Source organism: Vulpes vulpes, chromosome 9, assembly GCF_048418805.1.
Source record: "Vulpes vulpes isolate BD-2025 chromosome 9, VulVul3, whole genome shotgun sequence".
Taxonomy (NCBI): Eukaryota; Metazoa; Chordata; class Mammalia; order Carnivora; family Canidae; genus Vulpes; species Vulpes vulpes.
The window spans coordinates 48,399,740-48,427,196 of record NC_132788.1 but is presented as its reverse complement, the minus strand read 5'-3'; the positions used below and the strand labels follow the sequence as shown (position 1 = coordinate 48,427,196).

The 27,457-nt window shown below is 41.4% G+C and overlaps 1 protein-coding gene and 1 long non-coding RNA gene across 14 annotated transcripts in view; one reads left to right on the top strand and one right to left on the bottom strand.

The window, feature by feature from the left end:
- The window catches only part of LOC112918681 (uncharacterized), a 197,809-nt gene extending 196,376 nt beyond the window's left edge, over positions 1–1,433 (top strand). The window contains exon 5 of the long non-coding RNA XR_011994266.1: positions 68–1,433. This is a non-coding gene — a long non-coding RNA (uncharacterized lncRNA). The remainder of the gene's footprint in view (positions 1–67) is intronic.
- On the bottom strand, positions 681–27,457 carry CCNA1 (cyclin A1). 13 transcript variants are annotated; one of them, XR_011994258.1, is made up of 10 exons: positions 26,802–26,888; positions 25,781–25,969; positions 23,010–23,256; positions 22,699–22,823; positions 21,839–22,062; positions 20,414–20,618; positions 19,387–19,500; positions 18,359–18,492; positions 17,955–18,082; positions 681–16,629 (listed from the first exon to the last, which is right to left on the bottom strand). XR_011994258.1 is itself a non-coding variant. In XM_072720019.1 (9 exons), the coding sequence occupies exons 1-9, from the start codon at positions 27,228–27,230 to the stop codon at positions 18,031–18,033; spliced, it is 1,410 nt and encodes a 469-aa protein (XP_072576120.1). In that variant the 5' UTR covers positions 27,231–27,454; the 3' UTR covers positions 17,817–18,030. The 13 variants fall into 13 exon arrangements, 7 of the variants coding, with proteins under 7 accessions (XP_072576120.1, XP_072576123.1, XP_072576122.1 ...); XR_011994259.1 differs by having other exon boundaries at positions 26,644–26,812; XR_011994256.1 differs by lacking the exon at positions 26,802–26,888 and adding an exon at positions 26,366–26,658.

The window sequence follows — 27,457 nt, the reverse complement described above, 5'->3', positions numbered from 1 at the left end:
CTGTATAACGTAAATTGACCCCCTCAAATTGAACAATGTGGCAGATGGGAACATCTCTTTCCTCCAGGGAGATGAGCCTCAAGCTGCTTATGTTGTAATTTGGAACCAGACTCTGAAAATGTAAGCAGGAGAAGGACTACAAACTCTCCATGTTTTCAAGGTAATAATAATTGCACTTCCCATGTATTCTTGCTAGGTTTATGAGACTTAAAGCAGCAGTAAGAGATAACAAAAAGATATATGGAGCTGACCTAAAACAATGATCAGTGCTGGTCAGTGCAATGATGTTAATATACTGATAATGACAGGTAGGAATGATGTATGCAGTATGTTTGTTCTGGTTCAGAAAGTCAAAGAAACTAGTACTTACCAAATACATACAAAGTGTCAGGCAACTTAATGTGTACAACCTTATTAAACACTCAAAACCACTGTGTAAGGAAAACACAAACTATCCCCATTTTAAAATCAAGGAAACAGACTCTAAAAATTTAAGGAACTGAGACAAGCTCTCAGAATACTTTCCTCGACAACACTCTGTCAGTCTAGAAAACAGACATTTCAAAGGTATCATGAGCACACACTGTAACAGAGCTTCCAATAGAAATATAATGCAAGCCACATACATAATTTTAAACTTTCCAGTAGTCACATTTTAAAAAGGAAAAATAAACGGGTGATAATTTTTATATTTTATTTAACTCAGTGTATCACAGTCATAATTTCAACATGTAAAACAAGGACTGAGATTTGTTTTCATCCTAAGATTTCAGAGTACAGTGTATATTTTACATGTAGAGCATATTTCAATTTGGACCAGTGACACATTTCAAGTGCTCAACAGACACATGTGGTTAGTGGTTGTCACGTTTGACAATGCAGCTCTATGATGTGCATGGCATATTGCACAAAAGGAATGTTAAACAACAATAATAGAAGGTGGTAAGAGGTTGCCTTTGCCATATTTTACTCATTCACCCATCTGATATTGGCTAAACACCTAGTGCATAAGCAACTATAGGGGATACATGGAAAACTAATCATACTCTCAGGGAATTTCGAGTCCAGCAGGAGAAATAAGAGAACAAATAGAATAATTAGGGAATGCCTGGGTGGCTCAGGTGGTTAATCATCGCACTTGATTTCAGCTCAGGTCATGATCTCAGGGTCAGGAGATTGAGCCCTGCATCAGGCTTCATGCTCAGTGCAGAGTTTGCTTGTCCCTCTCTCTGTCCCCTCCCCTTAAATAAATAAATAAATAAATAAAATCTTAAAAACAAAAAGAATATTAGGATGAGAAAAGCTAAAAGTGCCATAGAAAAGCACTTTTGATAGATGAAATGCTATGGAGTTTCAGCAGAGGGAGAGGCTTTTTCTGGCTGGGAGACCAAAGAAATTTTGGGTCATTTAAATTGAAAAAAAAAAAAAAAGAATAGAGAGCAGACATACAAAGTTATGGAGAAGGGCACTCCAGGCAGAGGCAACAGCTTGAGCAAAGGCGTGGAGGTGGGTCAAGCATTGAGTGTCTGTGAAAAATGGTGAAAAGTTCTGTAAGCTTGTAGCTTAAAATGAGTGAAGAGGAGGAGGAAGGGGAAAGCTTTGAGGAGTAGGCAGTGGGCAATCATTATAGCTTGTGAGCAAGAGACAGATAGCATGTTCAGAAGTTTCATCTAGCAACACAGTATGTAACTTGGAACTGGGTGATGGTGAGGGGACTTCTGTAATCATATGAGTGAGAGGTACTGGAGTCATGAACTAGAAGGAGAATGAAAATAAAAAGGAGAAGGTGGCACAGGAAGTACTATTAGAGGTTTCCTGACAGGATTGGCAGCTTTGTAGCATGAGGAGGAAAGAGTCCAAGATGCCAGCGCGCCGTGTTGGCACCAGGAACAACAGCAAACACACAGAAAAGAGAATAGTGGACACAGATTTGGGGAGGTCCCAGTTTGGGACCTACTGAATTTTACTGATAACTTTTTTTTTTTGGATTGATAAATAAATTTTATAAATAAATAAATAAATAAATAAATAAATAAATAAATAAAATACAGATACTTGATATTCCCAAATGCAACTTAATGAGAAAATGAGCTAGTGTTTAGGGAAGTTGAAACTTTTTATTTTCTGCATCTGTAACCTTGGCAAGCTGCCTCACATCTCTGGGTCTCAATATCCTCAAATGTAAAATGATAATGATGGAAACTCCCTCTTGGGGTTGAGTGGCAATCCAATGAATTGGTACAGATAAAAGTTGAGAACAGTGCCTGGTCTAGAGTGAATACTCAAGAAATGCCAGCTATTATGACTATTATAACAATTTTCCCATTTGGGAGATAAGACCCACTGTACCTACGGCAGTGAACATTTCCATCATTTCATTTCTTTTTTAAGGAATTTATTTATTTATTTATTTACTCCATTCATTCATTCATTCATTCATTCATGAGAGAGGCAGAGGGAGATGCAGGCTCCCCGTGGGGAGCCCAATGCAGAACTAGATACCAGGATCCCAGGATCACGACCTAAACTGAAGGCAGATACTCAACCACTGAGCCACCTAGGTGCCCCCATCATTTCATTTCTATGTGGGAGGCAGAATCAGCAAAAGCTTCTTAGATGGACTCAGGGTCTAGGATTCCTGACAGTCTCTCTACTTTATAGGCAGTTCTGAAAGATAAATCTGTCTCTATGGTAGAAGAATCAGTGTTGGTGGGGGAATCTCAGAGTCAAGAGTTGCAGTGTACCCTAGAATAAATGCTAAATGTAGTGGTTTAGTGAGGCCAGCTTGGTACCAACTTGCAAAAGCCAATTGTTAAGTTTTTAAAAATTTTGCAAGTTGGTGTTGCCATTATTAAAAATGAAATTATATAGGGATGCCTGGGTGGCTCAGGGGTTGAGCGTCTGCCTTTGGCCCAGGGCGTGATCCAGGAGTCCCGGGATCTAGTCCCACATCCGGCTCCCTGCAGGGAGCCTGCTTCTCCCTCTGCCTATGTCTCTGCCTCTGTCTGTGTGCCTGTCATGAATGAATAAAATAAAATCTTTTTAAAAATGAAATTATATAATCTTACAAATAAGTAAATAATACAAAAGATAATAAATACCGAAACTCAGAATTTCTAATTATCTTACTATTATCTATGCACTCGAGCTTATTCTTACCTGTTGTATCTATTGGGTGGAAATACTATATAATGTTGTGCTACTCTTCATCTCTTCCCAGCATTCAATGGTGTCACACTGGTAGCTTAAAATCAGCGACAGTGGTAATCTTTAAATCATGGGATTGCCAAATGCTACAAATTTAGGCCCGATTTACTGCTTTGTTGACGAACAAGATAAGGGAATGACAAACTACAGCTCATAAACCAAATCTAGCCCACTGCTTGTTTTTGTATGGCTTATGAACTAAAAATGGTTTTTATATCTTTAATTGTTGAAAAAAATAAAAAGAAAAAGAATATTTCCTGATATATAAAAATTACATTAAATTCAAAGTTTAGTGTCCACAAATAAAGTTTGAGTTGAATATAGCCATGCTTATCTGTTTACATGCAGCTTATGGCTGCTTTCATACCGATGGCAGCATGGTACAGAGAGAGAAAGTTAAGATAGACACCTTATGGCCTATAAACCTAAAAAGTTATTATCTGGCCCTTAGCAGAAAACACTGCCTAATCCCTGGTTTAGGTTTAAGAAAGTGGTAGAGAAAAATGAAATAATGCAGATTAAACTTTTTAAATTCATTACATGTTTGATTATTACATTGTAAATAAAAAAATGAGGAAATATTCTTCCAGTATTTTTCCAGTACTCAAAGTCATCAACAAATAAGTGAGTTCCAACATACATCTTTCTTGTTTTATTTAGTCTTGCTGACTTAAATGAAAGCATCCACTAACATTCATGTAAGAACTATATCTGGTTCTCAATGGCAACCATAGAGAACAACAGTTTGGCAAAAATCAACAATATTCTGTAAGAATCAATTAGCTGTATGGGATTTACAACAAAGAGTATTATGTATTTTATTATTGTTAATAAATTGTGTGCTATATATCCTTTATTTATACCAGTATAATTTATAATAAACTTATGTATGTTAACATAGGTATATTCCCCACTCCTCAACCCCATCTCACAGACCTAGTTGTTAAATACTAAGTAGCACATCCTTTTCTCACCTCCTCACATTCTTACCTCTCCTAGGAAATGGTGGGAAAATCCCAGTTGATTTAGTGAGCTGTAGCAGTGATCAGTCTGGTATTCTACAGTGACAAGTCAGGAGTGCAGGGACAGGATTAGTCTAAAATGAAGATTGGATCAGGGCTCCTCTGAGACCAAGCGTTAACAATAACCTATAGGGGCACCTGGGTGGTTCAGTTAAGCGTCTGCCTTTGTCTCAGGTTGTGATCTCAGGGCCTGGGATCAAGTCCCATGTCAGGCTCTCTGCTCAGTGGGGACTCTGTTTCTCCCTCTCACTTTCCCTCTGTGCACGTGTGCTCACTCTCTCTCTCTCTCTCTCTCTCAAATAAATAAATCTTTTTTAAAAAACAACAACCTATTACTCATACTTCAAACAGATTTCCTGAACTGTACCCTTGACTTTCCATCAAGAGTTTTGGCTTTAATTAGAAATGACAAATAGCCACCATTTGCTTCATCGTGGATGGATCTGGAGGGTATTATGCTGAGTGAAATAAGTCAATTGGAGAAGGACAAACATTATATGGTCTCATTCATTTGGGGAATATAAATAATAGTGAAAGGGAATAGAGGAGAAGGGAGAAGAAATGGGTAGGAAATTTCAGAAAGGGAGACAGAACATGGAAGACTCCTAACTCTGGGAAACGAACTAGGGGTGGTGGAAGGGGAGGACGGCGGGGGGTGGGGGTGACTGGGTGGTGGGCACTGAGGGGGGCACTTGACGGGATGAGCAGTGGGTGTTATTCTGTATGTTGGCAAATTGAACACCAATAAAAAATAAATTTATTTTAAAAAAAAGAGTTTTGGCTTTATTTTCATTTGGAATTCTTTTTTTAATTTTTTCATTCTTTGTTCTCCTTTCTCCAAATTGGCCTGGAATCCTGCCTTCCAGGACCCCTGAAACATGGAACTCTTTTGGTAGTCCCCCAGGTGACTTAAAAGCTTGGACATCTCTTAAACCTGCCTGATGGGGTGCTTCCTCCATCCTTCCCTTACCTCAATCAAAGTTACATAAACTGAGACCCCAGGAGCTATCAGTCAAACTAAATCTGGCCTCTGGGCAAACATTAAGTAAAAGACAACCAGAAGGGTATCAAACAAGCAATAGTTCTTGCTCTCATTGCAAAATTCTCTAACCACACAGTGAAAGAAGAGCATGTTCAAGGCCTGATGGCAGAACTCAGGGGGTGTTAATGCTTTCAGCATTTCTTCTGAGATGGAGGGTTGTTAGAGTTGCTCACAGAAAATAAACTCTTTTTTCTTGTAGCGTAGCTAATCCAGTATCAGAAATTAGATGATGATTATTGATGTAAAGACAAATGCATTTAAAGCTTTGGGTTGGGATCCCCAGGTGGCTCAGCGGTTCAGCGCCTGCCTTTGGCCCAGGGCTTGATCCTGGAGTCCGAGGATCAAGTCCCATGTCGGGCTCCCGGCATGGGGCCTGCTTCTCCCTCTGCCTGTGTCTCTGCCTCTCTCTCTCTCTCTATGTCTACCATGAATAAATAAATAAAATCTTAAAATAAAATAAAGCTTTGGGTTGCTAGAATCTATAAGAAAAGAATATGTATCTAGTTATTTTCTAAAGTGAAGACAACATACACTACACTTTTAAAAACTGCTCATTTCACCTGAATGTGCTTTCTGAGCAAATGTGTCTCAGGCACCAAATCAATGCTTTTATGTAATCATTTTTAAATTGGAGAGCCAGTTTAAATTACAACCATAATCAAAATTAAGAGCGTAACATTTTTTGAAACATTAGGTGTCTGAGAAAAATTATCCCTTGACTTTCCATGGGACTGTGTTACCAATTGATTTTAAAACTACTCAGATGATCTCATGGTTATCTTGGGCTGTCATTGACTAACATGTCACATCCCACCTTTCATCAGCTAACCATGCTCTTGCCAAATAATGTGAAGTCAAATCTGCTTATATTTTCTCAAACTAAGGAAATTCAGGGGGTGTGATGTTTTAAATTAAGCAAGATTGTTATTCTCATAAGGATAGAACTTAAAAATAGTTGTACCAATCCAGAAAGCCTTTATTTGTATTTCATATATTAAAGTAGCTCTAAATATTATATTCTATCCTTTTGGAAGTTTCAAATTGAGCAATCACTGTTTTTTTTTTTTTCCTTTCTCATGGATGACTTGCAAAAATAGTAGAACTATTTTTTTAATATGTTATCCAAAGCAACAAGATTTCTAGTATGGAAGAAAAAGATTGCTGATATTTGGTTAATGAATTGTTGCCCTGGAATACTCCCCTAAGCTGATGAAATCCCTCCTTAAAACTATTTAAACAATCCATTGTTTAAATCCATTTATAAATGGCTTAATGGTCACATCTTTCAATGTGTTGTATATAATAGCAATATCTAATGCTTGAAAATGGGTTATGATTATGATCTTTGCTATATCACAATAAGAGTTTTAACTAATTTATTTATATATAGCCAATATGGGCTTATATATCAGGCTTTGCTACATAGGATGAACATTTCTAATTCCAGAAAACAAAGGCATATGTACATCTATGTCCATATATATGTAGGTATCTCTGTGCATTCATATATGTATAATCTGCAGTTAATTTGATTTGCTCAAATATAATTCACTTTCCCAAAATCAGACAGACAAAGCAAAAATAAACAAAGAGCTGTTGTGGTATCATCTAGTTGTTTAAAGTCTGACTTTCGTACTTCCTTTTAAGCACCTGACATTTTCATCTTGTTCTGGCAGTCCCATTTTTAGTTCCTCCCGCCTGTTTGGCCAGAAATGAAACCTTAACAATGTGCCACATTCCCCTGAAATCTGATTATAAATTGCATCTGTGTGTTTTCTCAGTAGCAGGCAAGAGATTCATGTTGGGTTGTAGAAATCTACACAGCTGGAGCTAAACTGTGATTTTATTCAAACTCTGCGTGAGAATTGGAGAATTATAGACATAGATAATAAATAGGCCTCTAGGAGAAGAGATAAAAGACTAAAGGGCAAAGAAACAATGAAAGGAGGATACAGCATGGTCTCGGCTGCAAAGGTTGAAAGCAAGACTTCTTCCTATCAATATTTGTATCGGTACACCATACTGGAGTTCAGGTTAACAAACACTCATTGTGCTTACTATGTACTGGCAATGACCCAACTCTGGTGATACCAAGATCAATAAGGAGGCATGATCCCAGCTCTGAGGGAGCTTAGAATCAGTGGATTCATACACAGTGTGGAGAATGCAATTATACATATACAGAATGCAATTAAGAAGAGAGTTGGGGCACAGAGTCAGGAATGGGATGGGATCAGAAAATGCTTCCTGAAGGAGATGATGCTGGAAATGTATCTAAAATCACTCACACTGATGCATAATGAAAAGACCATTGGACTTAGAACCTGAAGATGGTTTGAGTCCTAGGTCTAATGTGATGACATATTAGCTATGTGATCTGTCAGTAAGCATAGTTAGCTAATAAGTGTCACCTCTTATTGTGTGCAGGCAGCCACTGTGCTATAGTCTTCACATGTACCATCTAGCTTGTGGGCAAGACCCAATTATTTTCCTTCCCATTTGCAGATGAGGAAACAGCATCCCAGAGACACTAAATTACTTGCTCATGGTCAAGGAATGAATGAAATAAGTGAATCTGAGCCAATGTTATTAACTACCGCTGGAAACCCTAAACTTGCCAAGCCTTAGATTAGTTTTCTATAAAATGGGGCTAATAGTGCCTGTCCTATTTGATGTTGCAAAGCCTTGTTGAGGATCAAATGAGATAACGTAATTGAAAGTGTTTGATAAGTGTATGTCCAATAAACGTACGAGATACTAATTCTTTCTCCAGCCACGGTAGCACTGAATTACCAGGTACTGTTGCCCCATCAGCACATGCAATGACTATTTTTCCCAGCCCGAGCTACAGAAGCTCTGTGTGATAGTGTAGCATGTTTAACACACTGAGGCTATACTAACTGTTGACTTCTTCAACCATGGAACACATATCCATGGATACAGACCATTCTTGCCTAGATCCTCCAATCTCAATATTGTGAGAAAAGTTCTTAGAACTTTCTCATATTGCAGAACTGAAACTATATCCACTAAACAATGACTTCCTGTTTTCCCTTCGCCTGGCCCCTAGCAGTCATCATTCTACTTTGTTTCTATGATTTTGACTACTTTAGATACCTCATAAAAGTGGAATCATGCATTATTTGTCTTCTTGTGACTAGTTTATTTCACTTAACAAAATGTTCTCAAAGTTAATCCATGTTGTAGCCTAAGTTAGAATTCCCTCCCTTTTTAAGGCTAAATAATATAGCATTGTATGTAGAGGCCACAATTTGTTTATCCAGTTATCCACTGATTGATGCTTGGATTGCTTCCACCTCTTTTTACTATGAATAATTCTACTATCAATATGCATGTATAAATAATCCTTTGGGATGCTGCTTTTTAGATAAATACAAGAATCTTTGAATAATTTTCAAACATAACGCTGGAAGGATTCTCCTAGATGCAATATTAATATGTGCTGTGGGGGCTCAGTTCTTTTCAAAAAGCCAATGCCACGGAGTTATAAATTTTTAGCATTCCATACTGTCAGATGTTAGAAGCCAAAACTTTATTTCTCCTGAATGTGACATTATATTAAAATCTCCAGGGATCCCTGGGTGGCGCAGTGGTTTAGCGCTTGCCTTTGGCCCAGGGCGCGATCCTGGAGACCCGGGATCGAATCCCACGTCAGGCTCCCGGTGCATGGAGCCTGCTTCTCCCTCTGCCTGTGTCTCTGCCTCTCTCTCTCATTCTGTGACTATCATAAATAAATAAAAATTAAAAAAAAATTTTTAAATAAAATAAAATAAAAATCTCCAAGTGCGTAATGACATATTAGACAGTCTTAGGGATTCCAGAAATCCCTCTTGCATCGATACTTAATATATAGTCACTAACTTGGTGATTTGCATTACCAGCATTCAACAGAATACCCCCAAGGGACAGGAGGTACAAGGTTGCTGCATTGGTCCTGCCCTGGGCACCAGGGCAATAACTATAATGGTGGTTGGGTTCCTAATAAGATCTGAAGGACTGTTTTAATCCAGAAAACTGAAATTAGATAAGACTACGAAAGAATTACACAAATTCACAGATAAATTTAAATATATGTATACAAATCAAATTATAAATAACATACAAATTAAAGTGTAGATTGGCTTAATTATTAATTAATCCCTTTTCTCTGGGGCAGCATTTCCAATCCATGTTCCTTGAAATATTAGTGTCCTTTTTTCACATGGCAGGTGTGTGTAAAGAACGTTTTCTCTAGCCAAGTACATTTGGGAAACACTGTCTATACCCCCTTCTCAGGTTTACAAGACTCCTGCACTAGTTTGGGGCCTCCCAAAAGCAGACACCAAGACAGTAGATGTGCAAGAGATTTACTGGGGTAATTGCCTGGGAGACAAAAAAGAGGATGGAGCTGGAGGGAAGCAGGGTAAGCCTTCAGACCACAGTGCAGGCCCCATGAAGGAGAAGGGAGAACAGAGGGTTGGAAATGACAAGACTCACTGTGGTACAGTGCTAAGAAAGTATTCGGGAGACTGTCATGAGTCCTGGAGCCAGAGTCACCAGTCAGAATCCCATATCTCTTTGGAAATGATCTTCCATTAGTATCCCTGCTGTCCCCAGTCATCAGGAGCAGCTATAGAGAAGTAGGCCTCCTCCATGCAAACATAGCAAGGGCCTGCAGAGCACAACAGCTGGATCCTTGGTCATTTATGTTCCTCACAAAAGGAAATGGTGTGGGGTGCATTATCATGGCCACCACAGCTCATTAGCCAGTTAAAGGCTGTGTGAGAATTCCAATAATAGAGAAATCATTTAAACTGTTTAACCATCAGGCTTATCTGGCTACAAAATGCCTCACTGCTACTCACGTGCACCTGCCTCCCCTGTCAGCCTCCACGAAAGAGCACTCATCAGCATCTCAAGGAGCACTAGGGTCCCCCAGAATACAGCCTGGTAAACACTACACCCAGGTAACGATTCCATTCTTATTTTGATTCTTTTGTTGTTCTTGCCTACCATCCTTGACTGTAATTGTTCAATGGTTGAAGAACCTTTTTGCTTTCATTGCAGTTCAGAATCCAGTTTTACTGCCCAGGCTATTTCTGTTCCTAATTCCTAACTCTCAAATTCAACAGAGAATCTACAGAGATATTTAACTGTTGCAGCCTTTGGTATGTATTCCTCTAACCATTTCCATTCCTCAGGGCAAAAAGTCAAACTACTTTTTTCAGCCCCTGTGGAGGCAGAAATATGTGCAGTTCCAGCCTGAGGGTAGTTAAGTTCCTGTGTGTTTTCTCCATCTTCTCTTATCCACACAGATGCATCTGAAAACAAAGATCTCCAGGTTGGCAGAGCTGAAAGATGGAAGCTACTTGGGGCTTGCGTCACTGTGTAAAGCAAGTACACAGGCAAACTGGCCAGCTTGTTTCAAGCCAATGAAATCTGGGCCTTATTTGCTTTTTCAGCACAGTTTAGCCTAAGCTGACTAGTATCACAATACATACAATACAGGATTCATAGGAAGACATGAATTCTGCAAAGCTTCTTTCAAAAAACTAAAAGCTTAGCTCCAGGCTGTTATGGCAAGAAGGTCCTTCTCCATCTACCAGAATTTAGGGAAGAAGTATCTTTCATGATAAATGAGCCCTAGAAGAGTCTTCCTTACAACTTAAGAGCCCCTTTCTCTGCACCTATTTCCTGCCCACCCACTATCCACTACCCACCAAATCACTGTCCTCAGCACCCTTGCTCCCCAGGCTGAGCTCATACTGGTTGCTGTGGCCTTTGCTACTTAACTGCTTGCTCCATAAGCACAAATAACTGTGCGTTAGTCATTCAAGGTGAGCCTTGATGAAGGAAGGTGTCCCCCTACCCTTCTGCCACAAAGCCAAAGCTTTACTTTTCTTTTTTTTTAAGGCATCAAGGAATAAATCATTCCTTTAAAAGGGCTTTTCTGTATGCATTTCAAAAGCGAGTATGATTTAAGATAGATCAGAGCACATGCAAAATAAAGCTGTTGCTTCTCATTAAGTGGCAGCTCAGGAAGACCTCTTTTGAAGGCAAAAATCTCCCTTTAAGGCAAATGAAGAAATATGTAAAGGCCAAAAAGACACCAAAGCCCTAGATCTCTCAAAAAGCCACTGTATTCCCATTTCTCATCTAAGAAATGCTTTTTGTTTCAAGACCCTAATGAAAGTTTTCCTTTTGGTTTTTAGTTTCTTATGCTACAGTAAATGTAAGAACTATGAAAAGAATGAATGTTGTACAAGAGTACATTGATACCATCTACTTTTGCCTTCAATCATGACTTCTCCTTTTTTTTTTTTTCTTTTAGAGTGAAGGAGAGAGAGAGTGTACATGTGCATTTGGCAGGGGGTGGGGAGGGCGGGGCAGTGCAAAGGGAGAGGGAGAGAGAGAATTTTAACCAGGCTCCACGTCCTGCATGAAGCCTGACAAGGGGCTAGGTCTCACAACCCTAAGATCATGACCCAAGCTGAAATCAAGAGTCAAGACACTTAACTGACTGAGCCACCCAAGCACCTCTCAACTTCTCTTTTTAACTTCATTTTATCTGAATGTACTTTGAAAAGCTTTATACTTTTCAGTAATATCACTTTATAATTGGTTGAGGGTTAGCAATTGTCTATAAAAAGTATAATGCATTCATTCAATAAAATATAACTGAATCTCTAGCATGAAGCCCAATGCTAGAGGTACAGGGATTAAATGTGTACTCTAGGGGGGGAGACAGACAAGGGCAACCAGACAAGTAACAGCCAGTTGTAGTAAGAGACACTTACCCTGAGGCTAATGGGGAGGTGAAGCCAAAGACTGGTTCTGAAGAATCACTTCAGAAGTAGCCAAAAGGTATTGGGAAGTGTGAAGTATTTTTCAGAGAGTAGTCTGTGGGAGAGAATAAGGGAAGGGAGAACATGGCCTATTCAGGGAACCACAAGAAACTTTTGGTGGGGTTAACTAAAGCAGAAGCTGTTTGTTGAGGGTGGGCAGGGTCTGGCTAATAAAGGGCCTCTGTATGCCCCCTGTTTTTATCCCCCTGGTGATGAAACATTGAAGAATTAGATGCAATAAAGAGATACCAGTTTTACTTCAGAAAACTCTGGAAATGGAAAAGGAAACTGAAAAGCAATGAGGAAGTCACTGCAGTGATTGATGCAGATGAGAAATGATGGGGTCTCAGCTGAGGCAGTGACAGCAGGAGGAGGACAGAGATGGATGCTGGCATCAGGAAAATAACCCCTATTATATTTTATTTCTGGGAGAAACTCAAGTGTGATATGTGATCTCAAATTTAGGCACCTTTCCCAGCCCTTTTCTTCCCCTAAATGTCAGAACTGCTACATCAAAGTGTCCATTCTCAACAGATATGTCAATCTTCCATCTTCCTTGGCTTTTGCTTTTAGTGCTTGAGGAAGAGGGAAAGGACAAAGAAGTAAGGCTGAAATGAGATGCTGTCCCATTATTTTGAAGGCCTGAATCCCCAATCACCCCTCTCTGTGGCCCTTAATCATCTAAGATAGTGCCATACTCAATGTAGTTCATGACCAACCTTCAAATTTCCTATCCAAGTTACCCTCAAGTTTAAGACACATTTAAAAAGTAAATTCTTGTTGGCATTTACTTTTTTGAAGCATTACAAATTTTTAACAGAACTGGACAGAATCTCAGATAATTGAATCTGGTATTTCCCAAGGGGTGACATACCACACAGAATTTTAAGTGACTTACGTAATCATATATTGGAATATGTGTTAGAAAATATGTAACAAGCATATCACATCCATTATTTAAGGAACGTTACTGTTCGGAAAAGGTTGGTTTAAAAGGTCAGTCATTTTAAAGGAGATACTTAGATGTAAGAGAAATCATAAAAATGGATAAGTAGCTCAAAATCAACAAATACTGATCTAATCAAACTCAAAGTTCATGATGGGATTAATATCAGGGCACTAAGTGAGATGCCCACTGTCAAGGACTGATTGTTTATCCATGCTGAATGCCCCTCTGCTCCCAGAGCTCACAGCCCAACTACACTTCCCAGGTCCTTGCAGGAATAATGGGGGTGTCTTCTCCATGTTTCTTCTCTTCCCTCACCTGCTGCAAACAAGAATTCCGCGGGGGATGCCTAGGGAAGGATGGTCATATGAAAACAACAGCTCCCTTTTCCTAATACATGCTGGAGAGTGACACAAGAGATAAACCTTTAATGTGACATGCCACACAGATTTGGGAGTGGCTAAAGCAATCGACTTACCCAGTACCACCAGCATGACTCATTTAATAGCCAAGTTGGAATTAGGACTCTGATCTCTTAAGGGTCTTTGTTAAGGATAAATTCCTGGGTGAGAAAAGAAGGCCTGTACTGGCCTTCCACCACATGCATCTGCCTCTAAGTTTCAATCTCATAAAACAGTGAGCTGCCAATAGTCACCAGAATAGTAGAAAGCACATTTTAGGTGACACAACTTTGAAATGAGTTCTCTGAAGACTGACACACTCAACTCCACAAACTGATATTTGGATGTAGTTTTTTCTCATTGTTGATTAAACTAAGGAGAGAAAACCCTTCCCAATAGGTTGAGCTTAATCAGATGAGCTCAAACCAGCCCCATTCCCTCCCTCCAGCACCCGATCCAGACATTTTCCTGACAGCTTATCTCCAGTTCAGTGTGAGACCGGGGCAGCAGAGCATGCATCCTCATAGCACCTTCCTTTTATTCTTGAGTCTGTAACCACAGCATCAGCTGCCTAGAGAAATAGGTGGTCCAGAAGATAGCACAGCTCCTGCAGCTGGTAGTTCTAGAGTCCAGGTTATCACTGTGGGATTTGAATGTGATGACAGACCTGACTGATTGCCTCCATGAGCTGAGTCTGGGCTTGGTAAAGAGTAAGCTCAGCTGTCTTCTCAGTTTTATGTACTAGATGAATTGTCCATGTAATGAAAAGGAATTCCATCCAGCACAGGGGAATGGGCATATACATTAACAACTGCAGCCCAACAGTAGATTCCCTGCTGGGATTATGACTTTGGTATCCTCTTTCTCCCTTTGCCTAACAACCAGGGGGGGAAAGGGTTGGTTTTGTCATTGAATGTGATAGCCTGTGCACTGGGCATAAAAATGGGAGTTACATGGAGGATGCTTCTACAAGTAACTCTTGATGATGTGAACAACCAATGTGAAGACCAACCATGGAGGATGTGGAAGGACATTTATGAGAGTATTTATGTATTTGTAGTGTGTGGCTGAAACTACATAGTGACCAGCCAACATTCCACTATGTTCACTATAGTGTGTCAACAGCCACACCAGTTACCTAGTTAATCAAGTTTAAAGGTAGCAAATATCTTGACTGATATAATTGGAAAATCTAGTCAGAGTGAAGGAGAGGAGACAACTAAAGAGAAGCTAACATGTGTAGCCTGGGTAAACACCTACCCTAGAAGGTAAATGGGACCATATATGCTCAGTCAGTTGACTACGTGCCCTGGTAAGCTTCCTCCTCATGACAGACCCTCTATCCACAGGTCCTGGTTTGACTGGTTTTTACTTATGTCACCTACAATCTCCCTCCCATAGCCCCTTTACCTCATGCTTTTCCACTTGTGCCTCTTTCATTTTTAAGCTCGTTAGTTAAGCATTGGCATCAAGTCCAACAATCACTAATAAAAGTTATTATTTCTGTGGGAAAGTCCTCCCCGAAGTAATAACTATAACTGGGGTCTTAGGGTTTTCCATGCTAGGCCTTGCCCAGCAGGCAGGAGGCTAAATGGGGTCATAGCCATGAGTCCTGAGGAGTAAATCCCATCCCTCCAAACTGGACACAGGAAACAGAAAGCCTAACATTAGCTGAGGCAAGAGCACTCTCAGCCCAAGTGTGGGCTTCAGTTTCAAGGTTTTAGTGGTAAACCAGGTCTAAATGTTTTAATTCTTTTGGTGCTGAAAGCTTACTAGGATGACAGAAACAACAGCTTGGGTATATTCAGCTTCTTTCTCGGGCTCCTGATAATGGGTGGGAAAATGCTGTTCCCATAGTCCTTTCTCAGGCCCACTTCATCAAGGGCCTGAATCTGCCTGAAGCCACTGGCCAAAGAGACCAGAGACAGCTAGGTGTGGTACTCCCACATCCATAGCCCTGTCCCAACCAGTCTCCACACTGGCTGACAAGTAGCACGTGGGGTGGGGCAGGGAGAAAGAGGTGAAAAAAATCAAGAGAACAGATAAATCATAGTACATTCATTTAACATTCCACAATACTATAAATACCAAGGACTCTACTTATTCAACACAGATCATCTCAAAATACAGTGCTGCCTAAAACACATATCACTGAAGGATATGCAAGATAGTCAACAACCATTAAATTTTAAAAGTAAGCATTAATGTTTATAGACAGGTGCTTATGAAGCTTAAAAACCATGTCTGATCAACACCAGATTCCGGGAAGAAAAAGAACAGGATGAAAGGAGGGACACACTGAACGAAGGCTGCTATTCTGTCTCAAGCTGACTGAGAGGTCCAGAGGTGACAGTTATATTCTAGTTCTAAATAAAGTATTTCAAGAACACAAAATAAGACAAGCAAGTCTAAGCTGAAGACCAGTTCTTTGCAACTGGTAGGTATGTGTGTTGGGTGTTGGGAAGTGTGTACAAATTGCTGATAGCAAAGAACATAAGAATTATGAGTTTAGACCTCTATGTCCTATAGTGTGGTTTTGTGACCTAAAGTCAAGGTTAAATTTCAGATTCAGGTTAGCAACAAAATCCTCCTTTGCAAAATAATTCATAATGAAGGACTATCTCTCAGGTCCTTTCTAGATGAAGATAAACATTCTAAAATAAAAATATTGCTAGTGACAGAAAATGTTATTTTGTCAGAATCCAAACTGCAGTTTGAGATAGGCAAATTTCACAGAGCGGTGGTTAGCCCATGGAAACTGGCAGAGATCGAGAGGAAGCTTCCCTGGCCTGGTCTTTTAAGGCCCGAGATGGATAAACAGCACTTCTACCATCAAAGTCTTAGCCAGAATCACCCTCTCCCACTGTCTTCTCAGGAGGGGGCCATTTTATGGCAAACATACAGCATGCATGTCTGTTATGCTGTCAAGAGCAAAAGAATACTTGGAAAGGTAAGCCTATATATGCAGTGAACAGAAATATAACCAATCCTAAGTTAGAATGTGATTACAAATTGCCGATTATATAACATAAAAACAGAGAATTCAGTAGTGATATAGGTCCTATATCCCCTTTGTGAAACTTATGCAAAATAAATCACAGAATACTTAAGGAAATGTTGATTTCTTCAGTGGAACCAGAAATGAAGACACCTTGAGAATGTTTATCTGCAGAGGGAAAAAGAAGGCAATGCTAAAACCTTTTAAGAGTTTGTGGGTACTTAAAGAAAAAGTTTTCAAAAAATATGTAAAATACAGCTATATTTCTATATTAATAATTTCATTAAAGCTTGAAACAAACATAAAATTTGGAGTTAATTTCATCTACTCTCATTTTACCAAAACCTATCTGGGTCTAATTTTTTCTATGTAAAGGGATCTAGAAAACACGTTTCCTGTTGTTCTTGCCTCCATGGAGCCATCTGGGCTGAGCCCCAGGGCAGGCCTGGAGGCAGGACAAACAGCACAGGAAGCTTATGTGCCTCCAGGGACTACTGGTTTGAGATTTACACAATTTATATTCAATCCCCAATAAGCACCACTTTGCATCAGGCCAAGTGTACTCTGGAATTTCCTTCCAAGCTTTAAAAAAAAAAAGTTAAAACAAGTGTTTGGTTGGTTGATTGGTTGTTCAGTTCTCTTCACCTTGCAAACTCTGTAAGTGCTGTTGCAAAGGGTCCTATATGGATCTGTAGGATCCTATAGGTCCTATATATGGTCCTATATGATCTGTAGGATCATGAATAATTTGAGCTAGAGGAGAGCTTAGTATGGATATCTCACAGAGGACAAATAGGAGGGGTTAACTTCATTAAAATCTGAAGTCCCATCCTGTGGTGAAATTTGCTTTTTCTACCTCTCTGAGCATCTTCTAAGGCTGAAATATATGCTTGATGGGTGACTAAGTGAAAACTGAAAATTGACATCATGGTATCTACAAAATGAGCATCACATCCCTGGAATAGAATTACATGTCGGTCACCCCTCGGGGGTACCTGATCACATCTAGTCCTCAACTCACTTCCTTTATTCCCTAGGGTCCTGAAGGGAAACTAGAAGAGATTGTACTTGTTTATATCCCTTCACTAATGAGTCTAAGCTTGGAGTTCCCTCCTTCGCCAATTTATGGAGAGCTGTGTAAAAAGTAAACCAATGGGAAGGAAAAAGTCTCAGGGGAGCCACTGACACCAAACATGAAAATCTCTGAATTCCTCAAAACACTTAATCCCAATGGCATGCCAGATTTATGAAACCAGTTTAGGAGAATTCTTGAAACAGAGATGACATTTATAATGCTCCCCACTACAATTCCAGGCAAGCATATGGGCCATCCTAATTAGTAAACAAGTCTAACATGTGGTCACAAGGCAAGTTGTTTATTCTTTAAAAAATGTTAGATGATATTACACTCTACTAAAATCTAAGAGAACTTAACTACATTTACATTTTAAAAAATATGTCATCTATATTGTAGCAACACTAGTTGACCCAACCTGCAGAAACCTATAAAAGTTAAGACGAATTCTGCTGATATGGAGGTTAAGTTCTGGAACTACTTCAGCAGGAGACTTATTGCAGAGGGAGAACTGCAGGTGGTTCCATGAGAGACACGTGCATGTACCTGCAATGAGACCCAAACAAAGGACTTCGGTTTTATAAAATCTCAGGCCACAGAGAACTTTCCAGTAGTTTAAACAGAAAGGAAGAACGCTTTCTGACTCTACGTATTCCAAGCTGACAAATTATAAATCTAGGCCTCTCTAAACCGATTTTCCTGATTTAACATGCGAGCCTAGCACTGAGATTTCCAATTTGTTCTATTTTTAATGCTGACATTACTATAACCTATTAAAGCCTTAAATTAGTAAGCCCAGAGAAGAAAATTTCAGAAACTTACTTTGAAGCCTTATACTTCTCCCTAATTGCTTGCTGAGGTCGATGGGGTATATCAAGGCATGCTTTATGTAACTCACTCAGGCAAGGCACAATTTCATTTAATGAATAGCCTGTAAATGCAGCAAGAGTTTCTGGCTAATCAAGACAAAAAGAAAAAAACTGCATCATATAACTTTATATCAGAAAGCTGAAGACAAATCTGAAATCAAGGAAGTTAATTACTTAGGAAGTATCCACATTCATTTCAAGAGAAACTGTAATCCTCCTTCAGTGACTTTAGAAATGAAATATTAGGAAGAACAGCCAGAGTTCTCAATTTGTTCATATTGTGTATTTATAATGCTCAATTTGGGGGCAGGTTACTTTTATGTATTCTGTCATGAGCAGGATTTTTACTGGTCCCTAAAGAGCCTCTTCTTATCTAAACACCCTATTTACATCTTACATATGAAAGATTCTTAGTGGATGCAGAATATATAATAATAAATAAGAATTCTAGAATATAAAAGTAGATACCCTACTTCTTTTAGCACAAAAGTGAGCCTTCAGAACCCAATCGAAGGGTCCGTTTCTAATCTCGCCTCTTTTTGGACCAAGAGGCAGCACTAATTGCTCCCTTTCCTCGAAAACTTGATGCAAATTTCCGACCATCCTAAACGGATCCAGATTGTTTTACACACATAGAACAAAAGTCAACAAATTTTGCCTGAAGTGCTCAATGCTTGCACCACAAGGACATTCCTGGCATGAGGTGGGCATTGAGGTTTCCAGGCCTGCTTCTTTTGAATAAGCATGCCAACACCATCTCCTTGCCTTCCTGCAATCTCTACCCCAAGGCCACTGAGTCAAAGCCATGAAAGCTGACCTGCAACCCTCGGTGACATGTTGTCATCTGCTGGCAAGACAACCAGTTCCTTATTAAACTAACTTTCCATCATGAGAGGCCAGTCCATACTAAGCCTTGAGAGTTACTGAACAGATTCTTAGACAGGCTTTGCATTTCGTGTAGAGAAGTCATTAGAATCTTACCCAGAAGTGCCTGTTCACAGTATAGTTCGCCAGGCAATAAGCTGCTGCAGCTCTCAGTGAAGGGAGATATTTCAAGAATGGGTCAGCTTCCAATAGACTCAGTTCTGCTACATACTAAGCACAAGAGAGAAAATCCCAGTGGAATTAGAATCTGACTAAGGTTACAAGTAAACCTAGAAATGTCAAAGGAAAAAATTGTCTTATCTGTCCATCCTGTATCTAGTGACGTGTGGACAGAAACAGATGCTCAAAATATTCACTGGGTTAATAATTGCTATGCCTGTCCATAACCAGAATAGCACTGGTATTGTAGTACGGGCCAATATACAAGGATTTGGCCCACCTCACAGTATATATGATAGGTTACTTTTCTTGTCCTATACTAGTGGGTACAGGTGTATACTAGTCACATAAAGTAGCAAAATACAACAGTATGAAGCTAAGGATTTGTCAGGCAAATACATGTAGTTCAGAGGCTAGAACAGTCCCTGCAAGATTAGAAGAAACATACTGGGAAATTTATACATAGATCCTCATTACTCTTTGCATAGCATATACATTCCAGATATGCTAGGATCACAGTTGGCTGGAAACCAAGTCTTCCAAACTAATACTTCAGTGCCTTCAACTAAAGTACGCTAACCCCAGATGACCAAATAATTCTTTATTACTTCATAGTTAGGGTAAGATGAGAGCCAAATCAAACTGCATTTACTTTATTTCCATTCTGTTAACTAAGAAGAGGTGTTTGCCTACATGTAGTCTGTATTTGACAATGGAACGGTTTCCAAACTTAAACTTCTTTTAAGAGTTGGGTGATCAGATAACCCATGCCTACCAAATGTGATGGACAGTGATGTCTCGTAACCAGAAATCATGATCCTAAAATTAACTCTCTTCCATTGCCAGAAAAGTTTTTCTGGACCCAGGACAAAGAACTGATAAGGAAGGAAGAACTGAAGGATGATGGGGAAAGGCTAATTTTATTCTCCTTGGTTCCTAAGTTCCTGGAAGTCAGGTAGCATACCTTGGCCAGATTCTCAGTTCTGATGCACACTCCTTGTCTCCTTAAGTACTGAAGGAGAAACTGGTTGGTGGTTGGCACTGTCAGATCAAAAGCTAGGACTTTCAGGAGCAGGTGTTCCATTCTTAACAGCTGTCGTTTCGTGTAAGTGTCATCAGTTATATAGACAAACTCATCTACTTCAGGTGGATATATTTCTTCATATTTCCTGTGAAAGGTAAAGAGTTTTTCGGAAGTAAAGCTTGGAAGCTGTGGAGTTCCTTCCTCTGCTATCACAACCATGCCTTTTGCATGGCCCTTGAAGACTTCTTTCCTCTGTATCCACATATCCACTTAAATATCACTAAATGGTACCGACCTTGAAAATATTCAGATCTTGATGCCAGAACAAGAGCATGAGTATTGCAAGGATATGTTGTACTTACTGCTAGGAGTAGTAACAGAGACAATTTCCAACTGAGAATTTTAGGTTGTGGCCTCTGATATGCTGAAAGATTCTGAATGACAGACATATGGATAAATTGCTCTTAATTCTATAAACCTCACTCATCTTGTGGAAAAGAATGTTACATTGAACACAAGGGTAGAATAAAAGCTCCTTATATCGTAGATCTTTAAAAAGATCATGTTCAAAATAAATAAATAATAAAAATAAAAAGATCATGTTCAGAATTTTTCTCGATTGGATTAGCAAATGATACTATGTATCCAAGAGTAAGATAGTGATATAATTTCATTATTATCAACTCTTTTGCTTTAGTTTCTGCTTTCTGTGGGGGAATTTTGGCAAGTTTCTGGGCATTAATAAGTAGAATGTCCAAGACCAGAAGAATTGAAGACACTGCCATCTACCAACAGGTCACTGAATTTAAGGCAGTTCAGGCAGAAGCCAGCTCTTTTTGTACACAGTGATAATTTATTCACTGTAACCAAATAAACTGTGTTACTACAGGTCATTTGCTAGATCATGATGATGGCTTTTGTATAATCAAAATATTTTCTATAACCAAAATCTTTTTGTATTAGAATGCAGTCAAAACACCTGACGGGATGAGCACTGGGTGTTTTTTCTGTATGTTGGTAAATTGAACACCAATAAAAATTAATTTAAAAAAAAAAAAAAAAGAATGCAGTCAAAAGACCACGCTGCAAAATAGTTAAACTGGATCTTGAATTTGAGCTGATGGTTATCTGTTCATGATAATTGAACTTGTTGCTATAAATCTTAAACATCGGAATTGAAGAGTGAACACGTGTTAAGATTGCATGTTAAGATTCAGTTTCTCAGTAAATACTGCAAAAATGGTACTTTATCAAGGGAGGCATGAGTAAGCTTTAATTATTGAGCATTTCTTCAACAAATGGGAAAGAAAATCAAGTGTTTTGACAGGCTGCAGTTTACATTATTTAAGCTGAAAGAATACTTACGAAGCCAGAAGAATAGCTGCTGTTCCTACAAGCTGCAATTTCCCTCTCAGAACAGACATGCAAGAAAGAAACCTATCCAGGAAGTTGACAGCCAGGTACAGAGTCTCTGCTCGAAGCTTATACTCTTCGCCGACCTCAACCAGCCAGTCCACCAGAATTGTTCGCATGCTTTCTGTGATGTCTGGTTGCTTTCTCATGTAGTGTGCTTTGGGCCTGTGTCTTACCTGTTTGGGAAAAGAGTTCTAATACTTAAATAGTTGTATATCAGAAAGATCGCTCCATGGTACAGTGGCTATTTAACAAATAATCTCTGAGCAAAGGTTAGGAAGAAACTGATCAAGAGCCAAACACATCTTTACTATGTGGAAGAACGTATGAAATTCTGGTTCTGTAAGGCAATTAGGTAACAACAAATAACTTAAAGGAGGAGGGGCAGGGAATAGCAATATGGGTTATTCCTAAGAGTGAAATACTGAATACATAAACCCTTTGAGTTGTGGAGAAATAGTCCAAGTAATTGCTACTTGCCTCGCAACTATTATTATTTTTTAAGATTTATTTACTTGGGGGGCAGGGAGGGAGAAAGAGAGAATCTCCACCAGACTCCCCACTGACTGAGGAGCCCAACACAGGGCTCCATCCCAAGGCCCTGAGATCATGACCTGAGCTGAAATCAAGATTTGGATGCTCAACTGACTGAGCCACCCAGGCACCCCACACCTATTCTTTTTCATAGATATTCCTACATTTGGATGCCATAAGAATGCTATTCACTAGTGGATTTGGCCAAAAGTTTATAGCTATCTTGTTATTAAGTGTTTTGAGTGCTAGAAATTGAAATAGAATTTGGGAAAACTCACTTCAGCTTCTCTAAGGTACTGATGAATTTCTTCAGCATATTCAGTCACATTTATCACATCTGTACCAAAATCTGATGCATCTTCAGACTGGGAATGGAGAGATGAATCTACCAGCATAGGGGAAACTGCAGGGGTTCAACATTATCAGGTAAGACATTCAGTTTAAAAATTCATTCCATTCACTAACCCTCCACAGGCAGATGTGAAAATAAGGCATTACTTCATGGTTTTCTCCTGCTAGTTACATGCTATTGAATGCTGCAGGCGATTATGAGTACAGAGTACCACCAGCAATAGGTGAGTCGGATTACCTGTGTTGAAATCCAGCAGGAAGTGAAGGTCTGACTTGAGGGTGCTGGTGTCTACCCCACACACATCCTCAAATGCCATCCCCTCTCTCCCAGTGCAGCTGTCTCTGTCTCCTTGCTCAGCCTCATCCATGTAGATATGAAATCCTTGTTTGGCTGGCACCTGGACCCTGCAGTCAGAGAACACTTTTTTTCCAGCTGGAGGGAAGACATTTTCTGATCCAGAGAAGCACCGGATTGTTGTGATCCCCTGGAAGAGGATTAAGTTTTTTGTGAGAGGCCACCCTGAAGATAGTATAGGTGATATGAGCTTGTGTGACCCAAGCCAGCAAGCCAGAAAGATGCGAACAGGCTTAAATTGAAATATCTAGGTCTGCAATTTAATTTCAGAAAATGAAGCTTCTGAAATATGACCTCCCTTATCTTTGTCTACATCTGACATTTGGGAAAAGAGCTACCTATAATTTGTCATCTTCCTCATATATTTATCAAAGGGAACTCAGGATTATAGAAAAAAAAAAGAAACCATAGCTATCCTCCAAAATGAAACAGGTATTGCATGGGTGAGTGGATAGAGGGAGATTGTTAATTGGCTTTCATACTTCTAGCCTATAGGATTTTATAAGTACCTCTTGATACACAGTCACTGAGTTCCTACAGTCTTCCTCCTTAAATAGCTTTCAGTCAGTAAGTGCCTATAAAGTTTCCATTTTATACTCAGATATTTAGAAACATGATTGTTTTAGAAACTCCTACTGTTAACTTCTCTTACAAAGCCATAGAATCTCTTGTATGACATAATGCCCCTTGAGGAAATCTATCAGAGATAAAAGTATGAGCACAGGTAGATGGTATTTAATGCTAAGAGGCTTGAGAGTTTGAAAGGGAGTGAGTGCATATTCAGATCAAATACCAAGTCCTGGAGCACTCTTTTAGATATTGAGGAAGAGTGGCCAATGAGCAAGGTGGAAAACCAAGAGAGTATGGTTCTCCAGGCTGAGCGAGAAGAAAGGATTTCAAGGAATAAAGAATAATCAAATGTGTCAAAGGCTGCTGGATTAGTCAAGTAAGGAATGGACTAAAAATGGAGTCAAAAGAGAATAAGAGAAGAATTAAAGACAAGAGAGTATTCGCTCAACAAATCTTCACAAGCTACCCTGGCCAAACACTGTTCTAAGCACTGAGAATACAGCAGTGAGCCTCATATCCCAATCCTCATCCTGATGGGAGTTTATGGTCTAGCAGGATAAACTCTTGAATTATTGGCTGTAAAATGAACAGTCACTGCTTTGTAGTTTAAAGGTTTTTAAGATGGAAAAAGAATACAATATATTTGTATGCTTATGAGTTTGACCAGTAGACAAGGCTGAGAAAGGAGAGTTCTCAGCATCCCTGAAGAAGCAAGAGGACATGAGGTATACTACATGTGTGAGAGTCACCCTGCCTGAGAGCAGGGAAGTGTAAGTCATGTAGCAGGGTGGGGATGGTAGGGTATATGGCACGTGGGAACGTGCAGAAATTCCCTTCTGGTTCCTTTTATATTTTTAGGATAATAGGATCACAAGGCCATCAACTGAGAGGAAGGAAGGAGGTAGAGGTTTGGGAGGATTAAAAAGAAATCTATAAAACAGATTTCTGAGAAGTTGGTAAAGGAATAGAGCAGGGGAATGGAGAAGTAGTGCTAGGCAACATAAGAGGTTAGCTAATAGTTCTGAATTTAAGTTGAGCCTGGGCTCACTGGGCAGAACTGATGATTCGTAAGAACCAGGTTTCAGACTTTCAGTTTAAAAAAAGTAAATATTGCTAAGCAAATAAAGTTTGTTAAAACCACTTTCACTTAATTTCACCCCCCTCCTCCCAAAGCTTTGAAGAGATCACTTTGGGTATTTTTCTCCCACTGATCAGATGTCACCAAAAGGCAGATACCTAGAGTGGTCAGTGGATGAAGGGCTCTAATCTGGCCTCTACCCTACCTTTTTTTTTCTTCTTCTTCTTCTTTCTTTCTTTCTGACCTTTCTTAAATCTTTGAAATTTTCTTACCTATTAAATGGGAAGAACTCTTGACCTACCTACTTCACTAGACTATTGCCAGCATGATTCCACTACAGGTGTAAAATATAAGCTTAAGGCATCATTCTGAGGGGCCTAATAACAGACTAAGGGAAGCTTTTTTCTACCCCAAAATTCAGTCTTAAGGATCCAAATCCCTTGTTTTGCATTTTAGGTGCCTGATTTTGTTTTTAATCTATTCAGGGAGTCTATTCATATACCTATGATGAGTCCAGCAAAAGCAACTAATATCTATTATCAATTTGCCCACCTGCCTTTTTTTCAAGGACTGGGGAGATGTCTACTTTCAAAACACACCTTCAGAAGTAATTTCAACTAGCCTCATCCAATCTGTAGTCTAACACCACTTGCAACGAACATAGTAAAGCATAGCAAATTCAGGTTTGCTTCAGGCACAGTCTAGATCAGTCTGAACACCGCTCTGCTCTAGAGGAACCCCCCGTTCCATAGTTTATTTTGGTGTGTTAACACTTGCTCTTGGCCCAGCACTTACATGGCTTTACATATACTTAATTCAAACAGTTCCTAGACCTGTTTCCTTGATATTATTGGAAAAATAATAAATTATTCACTCTTTCTAGCTGAAAAAGGGGACCGAAGTCAAGTGTCCCTACAGTCCAGATTCCAGGGCTGCAATACTCCAGGTCCGACTCCAAGAGAAACCCACCTCCTACCATGACGTGATGGCCCTTCTCACTCATTACCTGGCCACAGGTCCTCCCGTACTGCCCATTCTCAGTTAGCACCCCTAGCACTGTTCTTTGCGGGGGATCCTGGCCCAGTTGGGCTCTGGTTATCATCTGAGAGGCATCGGGACCTCGAGACACTGGAGCTAGGGCTACTCCACTCTTGGAGCTGCTGCGATGCATACCCTCAGTCTCCACAGAATGCAACTATTAGGGAAGGAAAAAGAGACAATCAAATAGTTAGTCCACCCCCTTCCATCATGGGCTCCAAGCATGCAAATCAATGTCTAGGAGGGAGAACACTAAAGCGTATCATCTTCTCTGCAATTGTTACTGCTGAAAGGAAGGGCAAGAGCCACGCTGCAAGGGATCAAAGCGCCTTTGAACCCAAACAGGGATTTGAATCTCTCAAGGCTTTCCTCTAAGACCTGACTGCGGCTGGAGGGAGCGATTAATCTTGACAACCTCCAAGCAAGGATACGGAGTCCCGCGTTCACTGGGGAGTCTAAGCCACCAGCCGAGCCCTCGCCCACTGCGGCGGTGCTTGCCTCATCCTTTCTACCCCCCCACCCCCCCTCCTTGCAAACAAAGGACCCGGTGTACATCACTGCGGGAAAGTCCGTCCCCTTCCCAAAGGACGCGCAGGGCTCTCCTTCCACCAGGCACCAGGCCCCCAACCCCGACGGGAGCTACCGCGGGCCTCGCTCCTCTCCGCCTGGCACCTTTACACAAGTCTCCCACAACTAGCAAGTGCACACGAGGCCGGGGGCTGCGGGGCCGCCGGAGGGGGCGGGGCGGGCGGGCGGGGACGCGGCGCTAATAGATTCCAGCGGGGGCGCCGGGCTCCCAGCGCGGTGGCCGCGGCGCTCAGCGCTAATTACCTCCCCGCCCCCCCCCCCCCCCGCGTCTGTTGAATCCGCCAATCAGCGGCGCTGCAGGCCTCGCGGGGCCGCCTCCATGCCAACCGCAGCGGGCGGGCGCGCCCCGGGCCGCCTCGCCGTGACCGCGACCGCGACCGCGACCGCGACCGCCTCCTCACCCGACGCTGCGGGCCGCGGCGCCGCGCCCCCGGGGGCTCAGGGCGGGCGGGGCCAACGGGCGGCGGCCACGGCTTCCCTGCGCGGCGCGGCGCGGCGGGGCGGGGCGGGGCGGGGCGCGGCCCGGGCGTGCCGGGGCAGGGGTCGCCGTCGGCACACGCGCCGCCCCTGGGGGCCGCCGCCGCCGCTGCCGGGCGGGCGGGGAGGGAGGGAGGCGGCCGCCCCGCGACGGCCCGGGCTCTGGAAGGGGCTGTCCGTGAGCCGGTTCCCCAACAGCCGCTAACGTCTCCCCCGCCCCCGCCCCTGAGAACCTGCGCTCGCTCCCCGTCGCGGCTCACACCTGCGCCCCCGGGGAGGCCGCGCCGCGGCGCCGCGGCCCCCGGCCCGAGCCCGCGCCTCCCGGTCCGCGGCGGCGCCTCGGCCCCGCTCATTCTGGGCCCTTGTGCGCCCGAGGCCGCCCTGGCCGGCGCGACGCAGGCGTGTGGCCCGCGGGGCGGGAGGGATCGCGGCGGGAGGCCGCACGCGGTGGCCGCCGCCGCCACAGGCCGCCCCGGACGGCTCCGGCAGGCGAGGCGGGCCCAGGAGAGGAAGGGCCGCGGGCGGCAGCGCCGGGCCCGGTCGTTGAGGGAGACTCGGGCGTGGGGCTTGGCGGCGGCCC